Source organism: Diospyros lotus, chromosome 1, assembly GCF_014633365.1.
Source record: "Diospyros lotus cultivar Yz01 chromosome 1, ASM1463336v1, whole genome shotgun sequence".
Taxonomy (NCBI): Eukaryota; Viridiplantae; Streptophyta; class Magnoliopsida; order Ericales; family Ebenaceae; genus Diospyros; species Diospyros lotus.
In genome coordinates this window covers 7,622,917-7,635,956 of record NC_068338.1, presented here as the reverse complement: position 1 = coordinate 7,635,956, position 13,040 = coordinate 7,622,917, and the positions used below count along the sequence as shown (strand labels likewise).

Below are 13,040 nucleotides of genomic sequence, written 5' to 3'. Positions count from 1 at the left end.
GGCCTTAATTTTAGGAGTAATTTTAGCCTTAATTATTGTACATTCATACTATAAATCTTAATAGAAAGAGGCTAAACCTCACTAAGTTCTCTGATTCAACATGATATTAGAGCTACCATACAAACCATAGATCTAGGCTCCATTGCGTGAGTCTAATCCACCCACGACAAGCATCCCCTTCCTTCCAGCAGTGGTTGTTTCCTCCCCAACGTGCAATCTCCAACACCGTTGTAGTTGCCTCCAACCCCTCGCTGCCTTGCTGAAGAGATTCCGTCAAATCTCATCTGAGCATCGTTGTTTAACTTGCTTCACACGTAACCGTCGTCACTGTTCTCTGTTGCACCCCGCGACTGCCGTCGCTAGTCTTTGTCGCAACACTGCAACCTGCAACTGTCGCCGCCGTCCACCACCACAACGCCGCAGCCCGCAACCTCGATGGCCATAGCATCCCGCAATTGTCGATCTCCTGTAGCAGCTTGCAGCACCTCGAAGCCTTTGTCGAATCCCAAATCTCATGGCCATTGAAGTTTTTAGACATGATCTTCGAACAAGTTGAAAGAAGCAATAAAGGCTTTAATGAAAGGAGAGGAGCTTTAGATAGAATAAAGAAGGGGTTGTGCAATAAAGGCACTAGGGTTTTTGCCTTTAGGCGTATCAAGCTAAGATCGAGTGCTCTGATACCATGTAGAACAAAATTGAAAAATGTAGAACAAGACTGAAAAACTTGGTATCTCTTTCTCATTTTCTTCACTAAGATTGATTACAATATATATAGGAGAAAGAAAACAATCAAATCCCTATAATTAAGGAAAAAAGAAAGGAATCCTAATTACATCAATTACTAATTTACATCAATCAATCAATCCCAACAATTAAGTTTGATTATAATCAATCCCATAGATTGAGAGATAAGATTGATTATAATCAATCCCACAGATTGTGGGATAATTGGGATTGATAATTAATCCCATAGATTGTGGGATCTTTCCAACAATGTTAATACTATAGTCATGCACATGCACACATAGATCCCCATATATCACGAACATACCAGCTCATATAATCCCACTATTCACAACAATCTCCAAATTAAGAACGAGATCAGCCACTCCCGAACTGACATAGTTAGCAACTGAAATCTGTAAGTGATGATCAGTCTAAAGTTCACACATCTGATCAATTACCACAATAACGCTAGTGATGGAACACAATCTCTATTTACATATGTTCCCCTCGTCTCATCATCTTTGATGTTGGCTGTTTTGAATCCAGAGGATTGTCTGGCTAATTCTTCAACTGCAATAGAAAAATGCTGAAAAGGCAAACTATCTTCTTCTCGTCTTAAGACCTCATCATCCTTATGAACAGTTTCCTTAAAGCCGATATAAGATTGTTATGGTCTGAATTGCCCGATCAGAACTTCTTTAACTGCATGTGGAGCGTCAAAGACTTGATCCAACCTAAAATCGTTGTCACAAGCATCACCACTCACAACTCTGCCCTGCTTTATAACTAAGATATCTAATGAATCAATGTTGTGTCCCAAATTTGCTTGTTCCTCGGTTTTTGGTAAATCCGAAATCTAAGGAAGAACTCCAACACCAATATCTACACAGGTGGATGGTCCTTCAATCGGATTTACCTAATCCAATGCTAATTCATTAGCATATTTTTCTCTTTGTTTGTCGAAATATTCTCAAGATTCACTTTCAACAATTTTCTCCCCTGAGAATTCTCTGTTACGATCATAGTTATATGAAACATCTCCTCCTGACTTATAGAAAAATTTAGCTAGAATACAAACCTGATACATTTGAGACATCACCACAAAATTCTGCATCTCCTCTCATATCACACTGCCTATTTCCTCGTGCATTTGGCTGATCGCATCCTTGAACTTCTTTTCCATTGCCTTTCAATAATCGAACCTGAATTAGGAGCAAGCGAAGTCGATGGTCACGGAACAAGTAGAATCTACTTCGAAACTTGCTTCTATGAGTCCTCATAATTCTGCCAAAACCTGGCAGTCTAGATTAAAGTCAAAATTCACCTAGCTCTACTTGTTGCCGAGATCATGGATTAGAATCGCCTCTGATTTGTTGCAATCTTATCGATAGAGATTAATAACCTAAAGCGTCAAAAATCAATAAGCAAGAGAAGTCGGAGGGATCTACATAGATCTACTGATAATCGATTGCCTCCAAGTCAGCCAAATGTCTACCTCTGATTGTAATTGCCAATGATCAACAATCGCTCAAGAATATGCACTTGCCTCAATTGCAATTCAATGGCCAAGGATCATCGACTCTTCTTCACCTTTCAATTTCGAACCAATTTACCAAAACTCACAGCCGAGAGTCAACCCTTCTGCTTTGCTTGCACTGTGTCGCCTCTTCTGCCACTTGATAATTGCTACTAAATTGGCAGTCAAAGTCGTTGCTAGGAATCGCCTCTGAAAGCAAATCTAGTCCTTAGCATAATTATGGTCGGAGTAGCCTGGCCTGCTCTTCTTCAAAATGCAAACAAGAATTTCTTATCAATCAAAACAACTTCTCATCTAATGCCTCAAGCTAGCCTAGTGAGTCATGCATGGCTTTACTTCTAAGCATTATATGAGCTAGGGGGACTTTTTATCTCCACAAGAACTTCCTTAATTCCATTTCCAAGGAGCAAAGGTGTTATTATGTCATCTTTTTCATGACTTTCTTCACTTTGTTTAGACATGTAATTCCTATCTTATTCAAGATTGAAAAGACCTCCTAACATAACATTTGTTTCTCCACATTCATTGAATAGTTTTGAAGACACTCCTTCCATCTTCCCTAAATCGCCCTCTCATTTACCAAAACCATTTGATTCTTGTCTTTTATGCACTTCACTTGGCACCTCAGAGAAGATAGATAGAGATGATTGGCAAGCTAGAATCCATGTACACTACTTTAGCTAGTGGAAGTTGTTGAGTGTAGATTTTTGATGATTGATGATTGGCATGTGTGAATGTGAATGTTCATTTATATTTTATGTACTAACAAAACATGATGCCTTCATAAGGCTTACAAAGCTATTCTCTAGTGATTTCATGACACAGGTTATATAAGGAAACTTCTTATATTAATAAAGAGATTTCATTATATATGGAAACAAGTTTTTAGAGAGCTTTCTAGAAATTTGAGTATTTGAGCTATGTATGGAAAGTTCTTCTTGAAATGGAAAGTCTAGAAGATATATATATGGAATCCTTGTTCATATATGGGAAGTTCAAAAGATCTATATGGAAGTTTTTGAGGAGATTGGAGTAGTCCACTATATGGAGTTGCCATATATGTAACTTGGCGACATGGCATTGTTAACATGGCATTTTGATGACATGGCAGCCACGTGGAGCACACTCATCAAGGCTACATCATCTCGTTGGTCTAGATATGGTAAGAGAATCATGGAGTAAATTTAAAGATTCCTAAAAGCTCCTCTACTCGGTTAAATATGGAAGAATTTTTTGAATTGCATTCAAATGGAGAAGTTAAAGATTCAGCATTATTGTTCAACATTAATGGAGGAAATTAAGGTTTGAAAATTAAACCTTGATTGATATTACTTTCCTTTATTGCTGATTCTCTCTCATTAAAAGGATATGGAGACTCAAATTATGGAATCAAGTATCCTACTCATTATGGCTAATTGATATCTTCATTATGGGAGAATATTCAAAGGATATCTTGCATATATTCAGCTACACAAATTGATTCTCTACTTGTCAACATTTTTTAGTATGAAAACTTGATCAATTATGAGCTTTTGAAGTTATAATTGATATCTTCATTGTTGGACAAATTTGCTTCATTATTTGAGAATATTTGGTTGGATTTTACACCATTTGGAGGTTTAAATTCAAATTTCAAACTAGCTATGCTTATTATGGAAGCTAAGGGGCCAATTGCACAATCAAAGGAGTTTGAAGATCAACTAGAAGTCAGAATTGATCATTTCTTATTTATTGTCGATTTTGCAAGAATTATGAAAGGTTTTGATGATATTTTAATCCTTAAAATCAGCCATGCATTAGTGGAATTGATTTGCTCATTCAAGACTGATTGGAGATCAACAAAAGTCAAAGGTCTTGATGATCAATCAAGTTAGCTGATTATGGAAGGTAAATCAAGAATTCAATATGAAGGGCTGAGATTGGCTTGAAAACTTGCCACATGGAGGGCTGAGATTGATCGAGGAAAGCTTACTCTAACACTATATAAAAGGATCTCTTGAAGGCTTTGGAACAACTTTTGGAAGTTCTATTATTTTCTACATCATTGGCCAAGATTGTCATTCTCTCTAAGTCTTTCTTTTCCTTTGTCTTCTTGAGAGAAAACTAAGAGAGTTCTCTACACTTCATTGTATTATTTTTGAGAGAACCCTATTTCTCAATCTCTACTATTCTTGAAGTAGTTTGGTGGTGGTGAAGCCAAGTGAAGGCTTTGGTGGTTGTAACAAAAGTTTCATATGGTGGATTTGGTTGAAAATCCTAAGGAATGAAATCCTTAGGTAGTGGATGTAAGTCATAAGGGCCGAACCACTATACATCGCTGTGTTCTTCTTCTTTTCATTCTTACTTATTCTTGCTTGCTTGATTGTTTGTTTTTGTGCTATCTGAAGTGGCCGAATCCTTAGGCCTACATTCTTGTTGGTTATTTTGATTATATTCTGATTTGAATTGATCATTCTTTATACTCATTCAATATTCCATTTGGTTTATTTAAAGACTTGTTATTGTGTGCATTCAAATCACTTGTTTTCATCAAGTTGTAATTTGAAGAGTATATTGGACCAAAGCACATACTAGCACAGCTGGCGGATATCATATTATCCATCTAGTATTTAAGTGCTCCCGTACTCTCAACTACAATTTTGGTTTGTATTAAATTTGTTTTCTCATATATATACATGCATAAGTTTTGCATTAGAATTTTAAAAGGTGTCAATTCCCCCCCCCCCTCTTGACTAGGTTAGAAATCAACAGAAGTAAGGCTTTGATATATTATTTTTATTTCTATGCATTTCACTTGGCTAGAAATTGGTTAATTTCAACTAACTTGTACTTTATAGTCAAGTAAAATAGTGAATAGTTGGGATTTAAAACATTAATCTGTGAGAGTTAGCATGGACTTCATAAATAAATGTACTGCTTCAAAGATACAAAAGTTAGTCATTGGTAGTGTTATGAGCTATTTTGGCAACTTGAAAACATTGCATACTTTTAGATATAAGACAATGAATTAAAATATAGAAAAGTATGAAATGAGTGTAAAGGAATGACAAATAAACAAACCTCCAAACTTAGCAGAACCTCCAGGTTGCTCACGAGCATAACTAATATTATAGAACTCCTTCGTTTGATAATTATATAGGTAACCTACTTGGAAAAGACAAAACAAGGATTATCCAAGAAAATAAAAACAACAAATTACTAAAAAGCATCATAAATCATTGATTTGCTTAAAAGCACAAAGAAATTAAAAACATAGAAGCCAGGCAACCAAAATAGAATCAGATTGATGCATGTAGATTAATACATGGTGTTAAGGATGAGGCTTATATGATTTAAGAGCATATATCTAAGATTTTATGACAAGTAGAATGGGTATATTTGTTGGTCGCCTACAAAATGAATACAACCACCATTACCATTATTGGAGATGCTAGTTATTTGCGAGGCACTTGGCTAATGCTAGTTTATTGCCTTCTTACCCAGCCCTGTGGACTAAGAATTAGGGGGAATTTATGCCACTCATCTCCACCATTGTTAGTTATCACAAACAAAGGAAGGTCTCCATCCTATGCCTTGAGGAAGGGCTAGCATGCCAAGGTCTTTTGGCATGGAGCACAAGAATGCTAGGGATCTAACTTAGTTGCTTATGATGAAGGTTTGTTGGCACAAAATAATAGGTAACATAAGTAAGATGCCATTAAGGTAGTTTAACTAGAATAGAGAAACTTTTCCATTATTTGTTAAAATCGAGAACTATAATCTTTCAAGAATCACTCAAGAACCTTACCAAACTCAAACAACATTCAAGACTGAAAGGAGATAATAAAAACAGAATTAAATGTAAAGAAAACCAAACCAGATTGCAGCACACATGATATACCCTGGTTCATGCCATTTACATGGCACTACATCCAGCAATCCAAAAAGCAACCAATCCACTAGAAACGTATGAGAAACCAGTACAAGAACACCCCTCTTTCACCTCACCTTGCCTCTCGAATACAATACTCTAACCGAAGACGACAAGAACTATAAATGCACAGCTCTTTATCTCGCCTCTCACTATATCCGAACACAAGGAATGAAAGATACAATTGTTTGATGATAAGACTGACCTCCGCACCCTTCTATTTATAGACTAGAGGGGCAGAACTACCTAAGGAAAAATAACTAACTCATAAAAGTCAAATCTACCCTTAGAAATTACAATTAGTTACATTTATGTCCTATTAACTAACTGCTGCCAAATCATCTCTTATTTCTTCCTGATTTCTCCCATAATTCCAGCATTCTATTACTTTAGGCAAAACAGTAACATTATTCAAACTTGTTTCCTTGTTTAGACAAGGGAGGGATGCTAGGGAGATAGGTACTAATCTTGGTAAATCAGGAGTATCTTTGGGTGAATATTATCATATGCGAAATCTCCTTTATCCTTGATAGGACGACTACTATCCAAACTCTAGCATGCAAGTTCTATCTATTGGATGGTTTACTCTAATTTGGAACATCATATTCTCAAACAAAACTCATCACTAACATATTCCCTCTCTCAAAACAAATTTCATCTTTTAACCTACTAAGTAAAGCCTAGTAATCTAGAGTAATGGTTACAGTATAATGAAGGGATTGTCAATGGATGATGCCAAACTAAAGAATGCAACTAGGCTTTCCATTTGGTTATACCACACCCAAATTCATACATTTGATAGGATTAAATGGAAACAACAGTAAGCATGCTAACCCCTCTCCATAGTCTTGAAGCATTGGTACAAACAAGAATTTTTGCTTTCTTAAATTTTAAAATAAATAATTCAGGACTGTTAGAAATCAATGAGTGGATTTTTTCCTATTGTGGATTCTTTCCTATTATCATGTGTATCGTGTCTTGCTGATTACATGCTGCTTATTGTTTCTGATTTGATTTTCTTGTATTTTATTGTATTTGACAGTTGTAGGATCTTTCCTTTGCTGTACATATTTCTTAAGTTAGTTTAGGAAACCTTCTCCCATTAGGAAACTGCCTATACAGATTGATAGGCGTGTATATATGCAGTGTTTTACGTTGGAGATGAATAAGATTGGATTTATTGTTCTTCTTTTCAACATGGTATCAAAGCCCTAGGTTTTATACTCGATCCAAATGTTTTTCCCGATTGCTTGAAATCAAAACCTTCTTTGATTCAAGTTTTTTCCTCAATTATTTGAAATCAAAACCTTCTTTGATCCAATCTTCTCTCATAAACTAGAGCCATGATTGAAACCGTCAAATCTAGAAGCACCAACGAGGTTCCTTTCTCAGGTAGTTCCAGTAGTGGTGGAGTGAACGATGGAGAGTTGCAGAATATACAAGCTGCATACCGATTGAATGGTAAAAATTACCTCAAGTGATCCTAGCTAATTAGGATGTTCCTTAAAGGCAAGGGGAAGTTAAGTCACTTGCTCGGAACAGGGTCTAAGGAGAGTGATCCAACATATGCCTCTTGGGATGAGGAAGACTCGTTGGTAATGTCCTAGCTCTAGAACTCAGTGATTCCAAAAATCAGCGACACAGTGATATTTCTTTCCACAGCTAAGGAAAGTGATAGTACCTCTGAACAATTGATTGAATTTTTGTTCCCAAAACAGTAAGAATTTCTCACTCTCAGTAGCTTCAGCAATCCATGACAACCAATACAATGAAAAAAGACAAAAATAGGCCTATTCGAGAGGGCCTCCCTCTCCCACAACTTCTCCAACAGATTTTTCCACCCCCCTCTCTCTTTCTCTCCTCCCTTATATACCTACTCCTCCCACTAGTTCCAGCCACATGCTAGATTATTCTCTTCTAACTAACTTGTGACTTTTTTAGCCTTGGGTCATTTTACTTGGTTACCCCCTGTGGTCCCCACCCTTTTCCCCTCCTTCTTTCTCCTCTGATAAGTTTGTTTAATGGGGGTCCTAACAGAAAGATCTAGGAAGCTATGAAAATCACCTACTCTAAGGTAAATGATGCAGCCCAAATTTATGAAATTAGGACTAAGGTAGCAGTCACTAAACAAGGGACTCGATCTATAATCAAGTATGCAAACCTTGTAGCAAGAGTTGGATCACTATCAATGAATTCAAATGAAGTATAGTGAGGACACTTCCATTCAAAAGAAGTTTGTGGAAAAGGAGAGAACCTATGACTTCCTTGTAAGCCTTAATGTAGAATACGATGCAGTGAGGGTTCAAATCTTTGGTAAATCTGAGTTGCCTTTGTTAAATGAGGCAATTTCAATAGTGAGGGCCGAGGAAGGTAGAAGAGTAATGCTGGAATTCTGAGGATGTTTTTTAAAAGATAAGTTAAAGAAGAATTCACTAACATCAACCAACGGTTGGATGGAATTCTAAGGATGTTATTTAAAATGCCTCAAGCCAGCCTACCAAAGGATTTCCCTCCAAGATCCACTACAGAGGTGATCTTTACAAGAGCATGCATTCTTCCTCATGCTTCTACCTTACAGGAAGATGAGGAATGAATTGAACTGGATCAAACAATTCAGGCTAGAGGTTCTTTTTCTCAAACTTCTCATTCTACGCCAATGCCAACGTTGGATAAAGCAGTTTCTGAAGGAGTAAAACCGAGATGGTGGATCAAAAGATATGAGAGTTTTTTCAATACTATAATATAGCAAAATGCCAAAAAAATCAACCTTGCAGCAGCCTATCTCAATGATGTGGCTGATGTGTGGTATCAAGGTTGGATTAAAATGAGGATCGAGGCCAATTGGACAGAATTTGTAGAAGATTTTTACGATCAGTTTGGCAAGAAGTCGATGACAGATGTAATTGAGGAGTTTGATAAATTGAAGCAGGAAGGATCTATGATGGAATACCATATCCAATTTGAATAATTGAGATCTTTAATGTTGAATTCACAACCTGCTTTGATCGAACATTACTTTGTTTCTAGTTTTATAAGTGGCTTAATGGATGAATTGATGCCAACTGTAAAGATGATGCAGCTTGCAACTATTAAACAGGCTGTTGAGAAGGCTAGGTTGCAAGAACTGGCATTGGAGGCAATTTTCATAAAGCACAAGATCGTATCAGAAAATCCTCCTTCGACCAGTCAGCAATCAAAGGAAATTCTTAGACTGCAACATCAGGATTGAATCAAGGAAATCTAAATCCTGGGGTTTATACTAATCCTCATTCAGTCAAATCTCCTTCTAGGGAGCAAAGGAGACAGTTAGGGTTGTGCTATAAATGTGAAAATTTCAATCCAAGACACCAATGCAAAAAACAATTATTATATATGGAAGGACAAGGACAAGATGAAGAAGAAGAAGAAGAAGAAGAAGAGAAAGCAGGGATTGGATGAAGAAACAGTGGCCAATTGTTGTAATTTCTTAGGGATAAGAAATCCTTCAAGTTGGGGGGATTGTGTCACGACCCTAAGGATAGTTAGGGAATAAAGCCTACTTTGTATGTTAGTTAGGATATATAAGGCGAGAGTTGGCCATAACAAACCCTGGTAATTCTGTTAGGGTGTTGATGATATAAATGTAGTATGTTGGAGAGAAGAAGGGGTATCGAATAACAGAAGTATTCCAGTAATTCTCTCTCGTTCTCTTCTCTCTCTTTTCTCTCTCTCTCTTTACTGTTAATTACCAAACTATTCAGGACCAATTCTTAGGTCCTAACATTGTGGTATTAGAGCCGGTCAAACCAACTGGGGGGTGATCAGAGGATTGCGACAGACGAAGGCGGAACTATTTGGAACGAATGGCCGAAGGAACACGGACGCGGCAGATGGAAGCGTGGATGGAGGCGGTGGAGTTCAAGATGCATTAGACTCAAGAGGCAATAACTCAGACGTGAGAGGAGTTGGTCGCAATGAAAGAGGAGATAAAGGGGGATTCAGAGAGAACCCAGAAGGCGTTGGAACAATACGGCAGAGACTAAACAGCATCTTGGGCATTTTATCGTCCTTACCAAAGTTCCAGTTGTCATCAGAGTTTCCTCCTAGGGGTAATTTGAAACCTTTACTATCAACCTAGGATCATGCACCCTATCGAGACAATCCAGGGGTGGAGGAGTCGAGGTCGAATCAAGAAACTCAGGTTCGGAACACTCTATAATTTTCATACTCATACCCCTAGCCCACGATTAGTTTTGAAGGAACTAAGCCTAGATGGTGGGTGAGGCGCTGTGAGAGATTCTTTCAGTTGTATAAGGTGCTAGAGAAACAGAAGGTTACCATGGTCGCAGCCTATCTAAACGATACGGCTGATTATCGGTACCAAGGGTGGACCCAAGATCATGGCCGTGAAAGGAATTGGGATGTTTTTGTAGAAAAGCTGTGTGCAAGATGTGGGGAGAGGAGCAGTGGGGATGTAATGAGGAATTCAGTAAGCTGAAACAAGAAGGGACAGTAGTGGATTACCAGACACAGTTTGAGGAATTGAGAGCCATTGTGTGTAGGCTCAGTCGGGGTTAACAGAGCAATACTTAGTCTCTATATTCATAAGTGGATTGAAGGATGAACTCCACCCAATGGTGAAGATGATGATGCCCGCGACGGTAAGTCAAGCGGCTGAGAAAGTGAGGCTCCAAGAATTGACATTGGAAGCAATTTTCAAGAAACACAAGGTGCCTCTCAGACTAGGATTGGGAAATGGCCAACCGGTTGGGAGTAATTTCAAGACCATGACTCCATTAGTGACTCAAGGGACACCTAAAGGGTCATATAATCCTAGTGGCCCCAGGAATAAGGTTATAGAACAAAGGCGACATTTAGGACTCTGCTTCAAGTGTGGTGACAAGTATAGTTTTGGGCATCAATGTAAGAAACAGTTAATTCAAATGGAGGGGTCAGATGGGGAGAACGAAGAAGACGAAGCAGTGGTGAAGGAAGAAGAAGAGTGCCCAGAGGAATTGCAAGATGAGGAAGAGGGTGAGATTTCATTTCACGCATTAAAAGGCAATCCCATGGGGCAAATTATTAGGGTAAAAGGTCATGTGGGAAAAACAAGGCTAATGGTGACGGTGGGAGCACCCACAGCTTTATCAGTGAAACTACAGCCAAAAGTTTGAAAAGGCCTTTAATAGCAACTACTCCCTTGTCCATAACAGTGGCTAATGGGAGTAGGATCTACAGTCACTACAAGTGCAAGGGATTTAAATGGGTGATGCAAGACCAAGAGTTTGTAGCTAATCACAGAGCCTTGGAGCTAGGGAGATGCGATATTGTCCTCGGTGTGGACTGGATAAAGACGGTTAGCCCCTTAACTTTTGATTTTAATAAGTTGGAGGTGACTGCGGAAGTGGAAGGCAAGAGGCATACCTTGTTGGGCAGTTTGGAGCAAGGTGAATGCAGGTTGATTAAGGGTAGTAAGCTGCAAAAGATGATGATCACTAAAGTAGGACAGATATCACAACTATACTTTATACAAACTGTAGCAGTGGAGGAGGACGTTAAGCACCAGAATGGCCAACAGCCAGTTGATCAGACTATTGAATCTCAAATTTCCAAAAAGGTACATAATTTAGATACTTTGCGCCTACTTTTGATGGATTTTAAGGACTTATTTGATAAGCCTCATTCCTTACCACCTCAACGTTATTTGGACCATTCCATTCCTTTGAAACCCCATTTGGACCCTATTAATATTCGGCTTTACTGTCATGCCCTTTGGGTTGACCAATGCGCCCGCTACTTTTCAAGCTTTAATGAACCGAATTTTCCAACCCTACTTGAGGAAGTTCATCCTTGTTTTTTTCGATGACATCCTCATCTATAGTCCTAATTAAGAAGAACATGTTGTTCATCTTAACCTTACTTTTGAAGTCCTTAAGTCTCATCAACTGTATGTCAAGTTATCTAAATGTGCCTTTGCTGAAACTGAAGTGGAGTATTTGGGCCATATTGTGTCGGGGGTGGGAGTGAGGACTGATCCAGCTAAGGTGGTCGTCATGGTGGACTGGCCAAGACCAATGGTTGTAAAAGAATTGAGGGGATTCCTTGGTTTAACGGGGTATTACAGAAAGTTTATTCGGCATTATGGGTTAATAAGCGGACCTCTAACTGAGTTACTTAAGAAGGACGCCTTCCAATGGAAACCTAAAGATGAAGCTGCTTTTGTAGAACTTAAAAGGGCTACAACTGAGGCACTGGAGCTGGCATTGCCTGATTTTACCACGGGTTTTGTTGTGGAGACGAATGCTTGCGACAAGGGATTAAGTGTTGTACTTATGCAAGAAGAGCGGCCAGTAGCACCAAAACACTTAGGATTGAGTGTCTATGATAAAGAGCTATTGGCGGTATTAGCAGCAATAGAGAGATGGCAACATTATTTGGAAGGGTCCTTGTTTGTGATAAAAACAGACCACGAAAGCCTTCAGTTTTTATCACAACAACGATTGCATACGCAATTACAGCGGAAAGGCAACTCAAAACTGATGGGTTTGGATTTTACAATTCAATATCGGAAGGGTAAAGAAAACGTGGTTGCGGATGCATTGTCAAGGAGGGATGAAAAAGGGCAATAGTCATGCAATATCTGTTGTTCTTCCTGTGTGGATTCGGGAACTGGTACGAAGTTATGACACCACAGAATGGATTAAGGAGAGGGTGGCCCAATTAGCCGTGTAGCCAGCAGGGCAGTAGGGAAATCCTCAAGGATATACTTTAAAGAAGGGGGTGCTTCATTACAAAGGCAGATTGGTGGTTGGTGAGGACCAAACGCTTAAAGAGCAGATTATGAAGGCCTTACACTACTCACCAATTGGAGGACATTTCGGAGTAGGG

General features: G+C 38.5%; 1 protein-coding gene across 2 annotated transcripts in view; it reads right to left on the bottom strand.

Moving 5' to 3' along the window:
* LOC127797424 (membralin-like protein At1g60995) overlaps window positions 1-13,040 on the bottom strand; it is a 65,914-nt gene that overhangs the window by 31,003 nt on the left and 21,871 nt on the right. For both annotated transcript variants that reach the window (XM_052330308.1, XM_052330307.1), the window contains one exon: window positions 5,324-5,407. In XM_052330308.1, coding sequence (XP_052186268.1) covers window positions 5,324-5,407 — 84 coding nt within the window. The remainder of the gene's footprint in view (window positions 1-5,323; window positions 5,408-13,040) is intronic.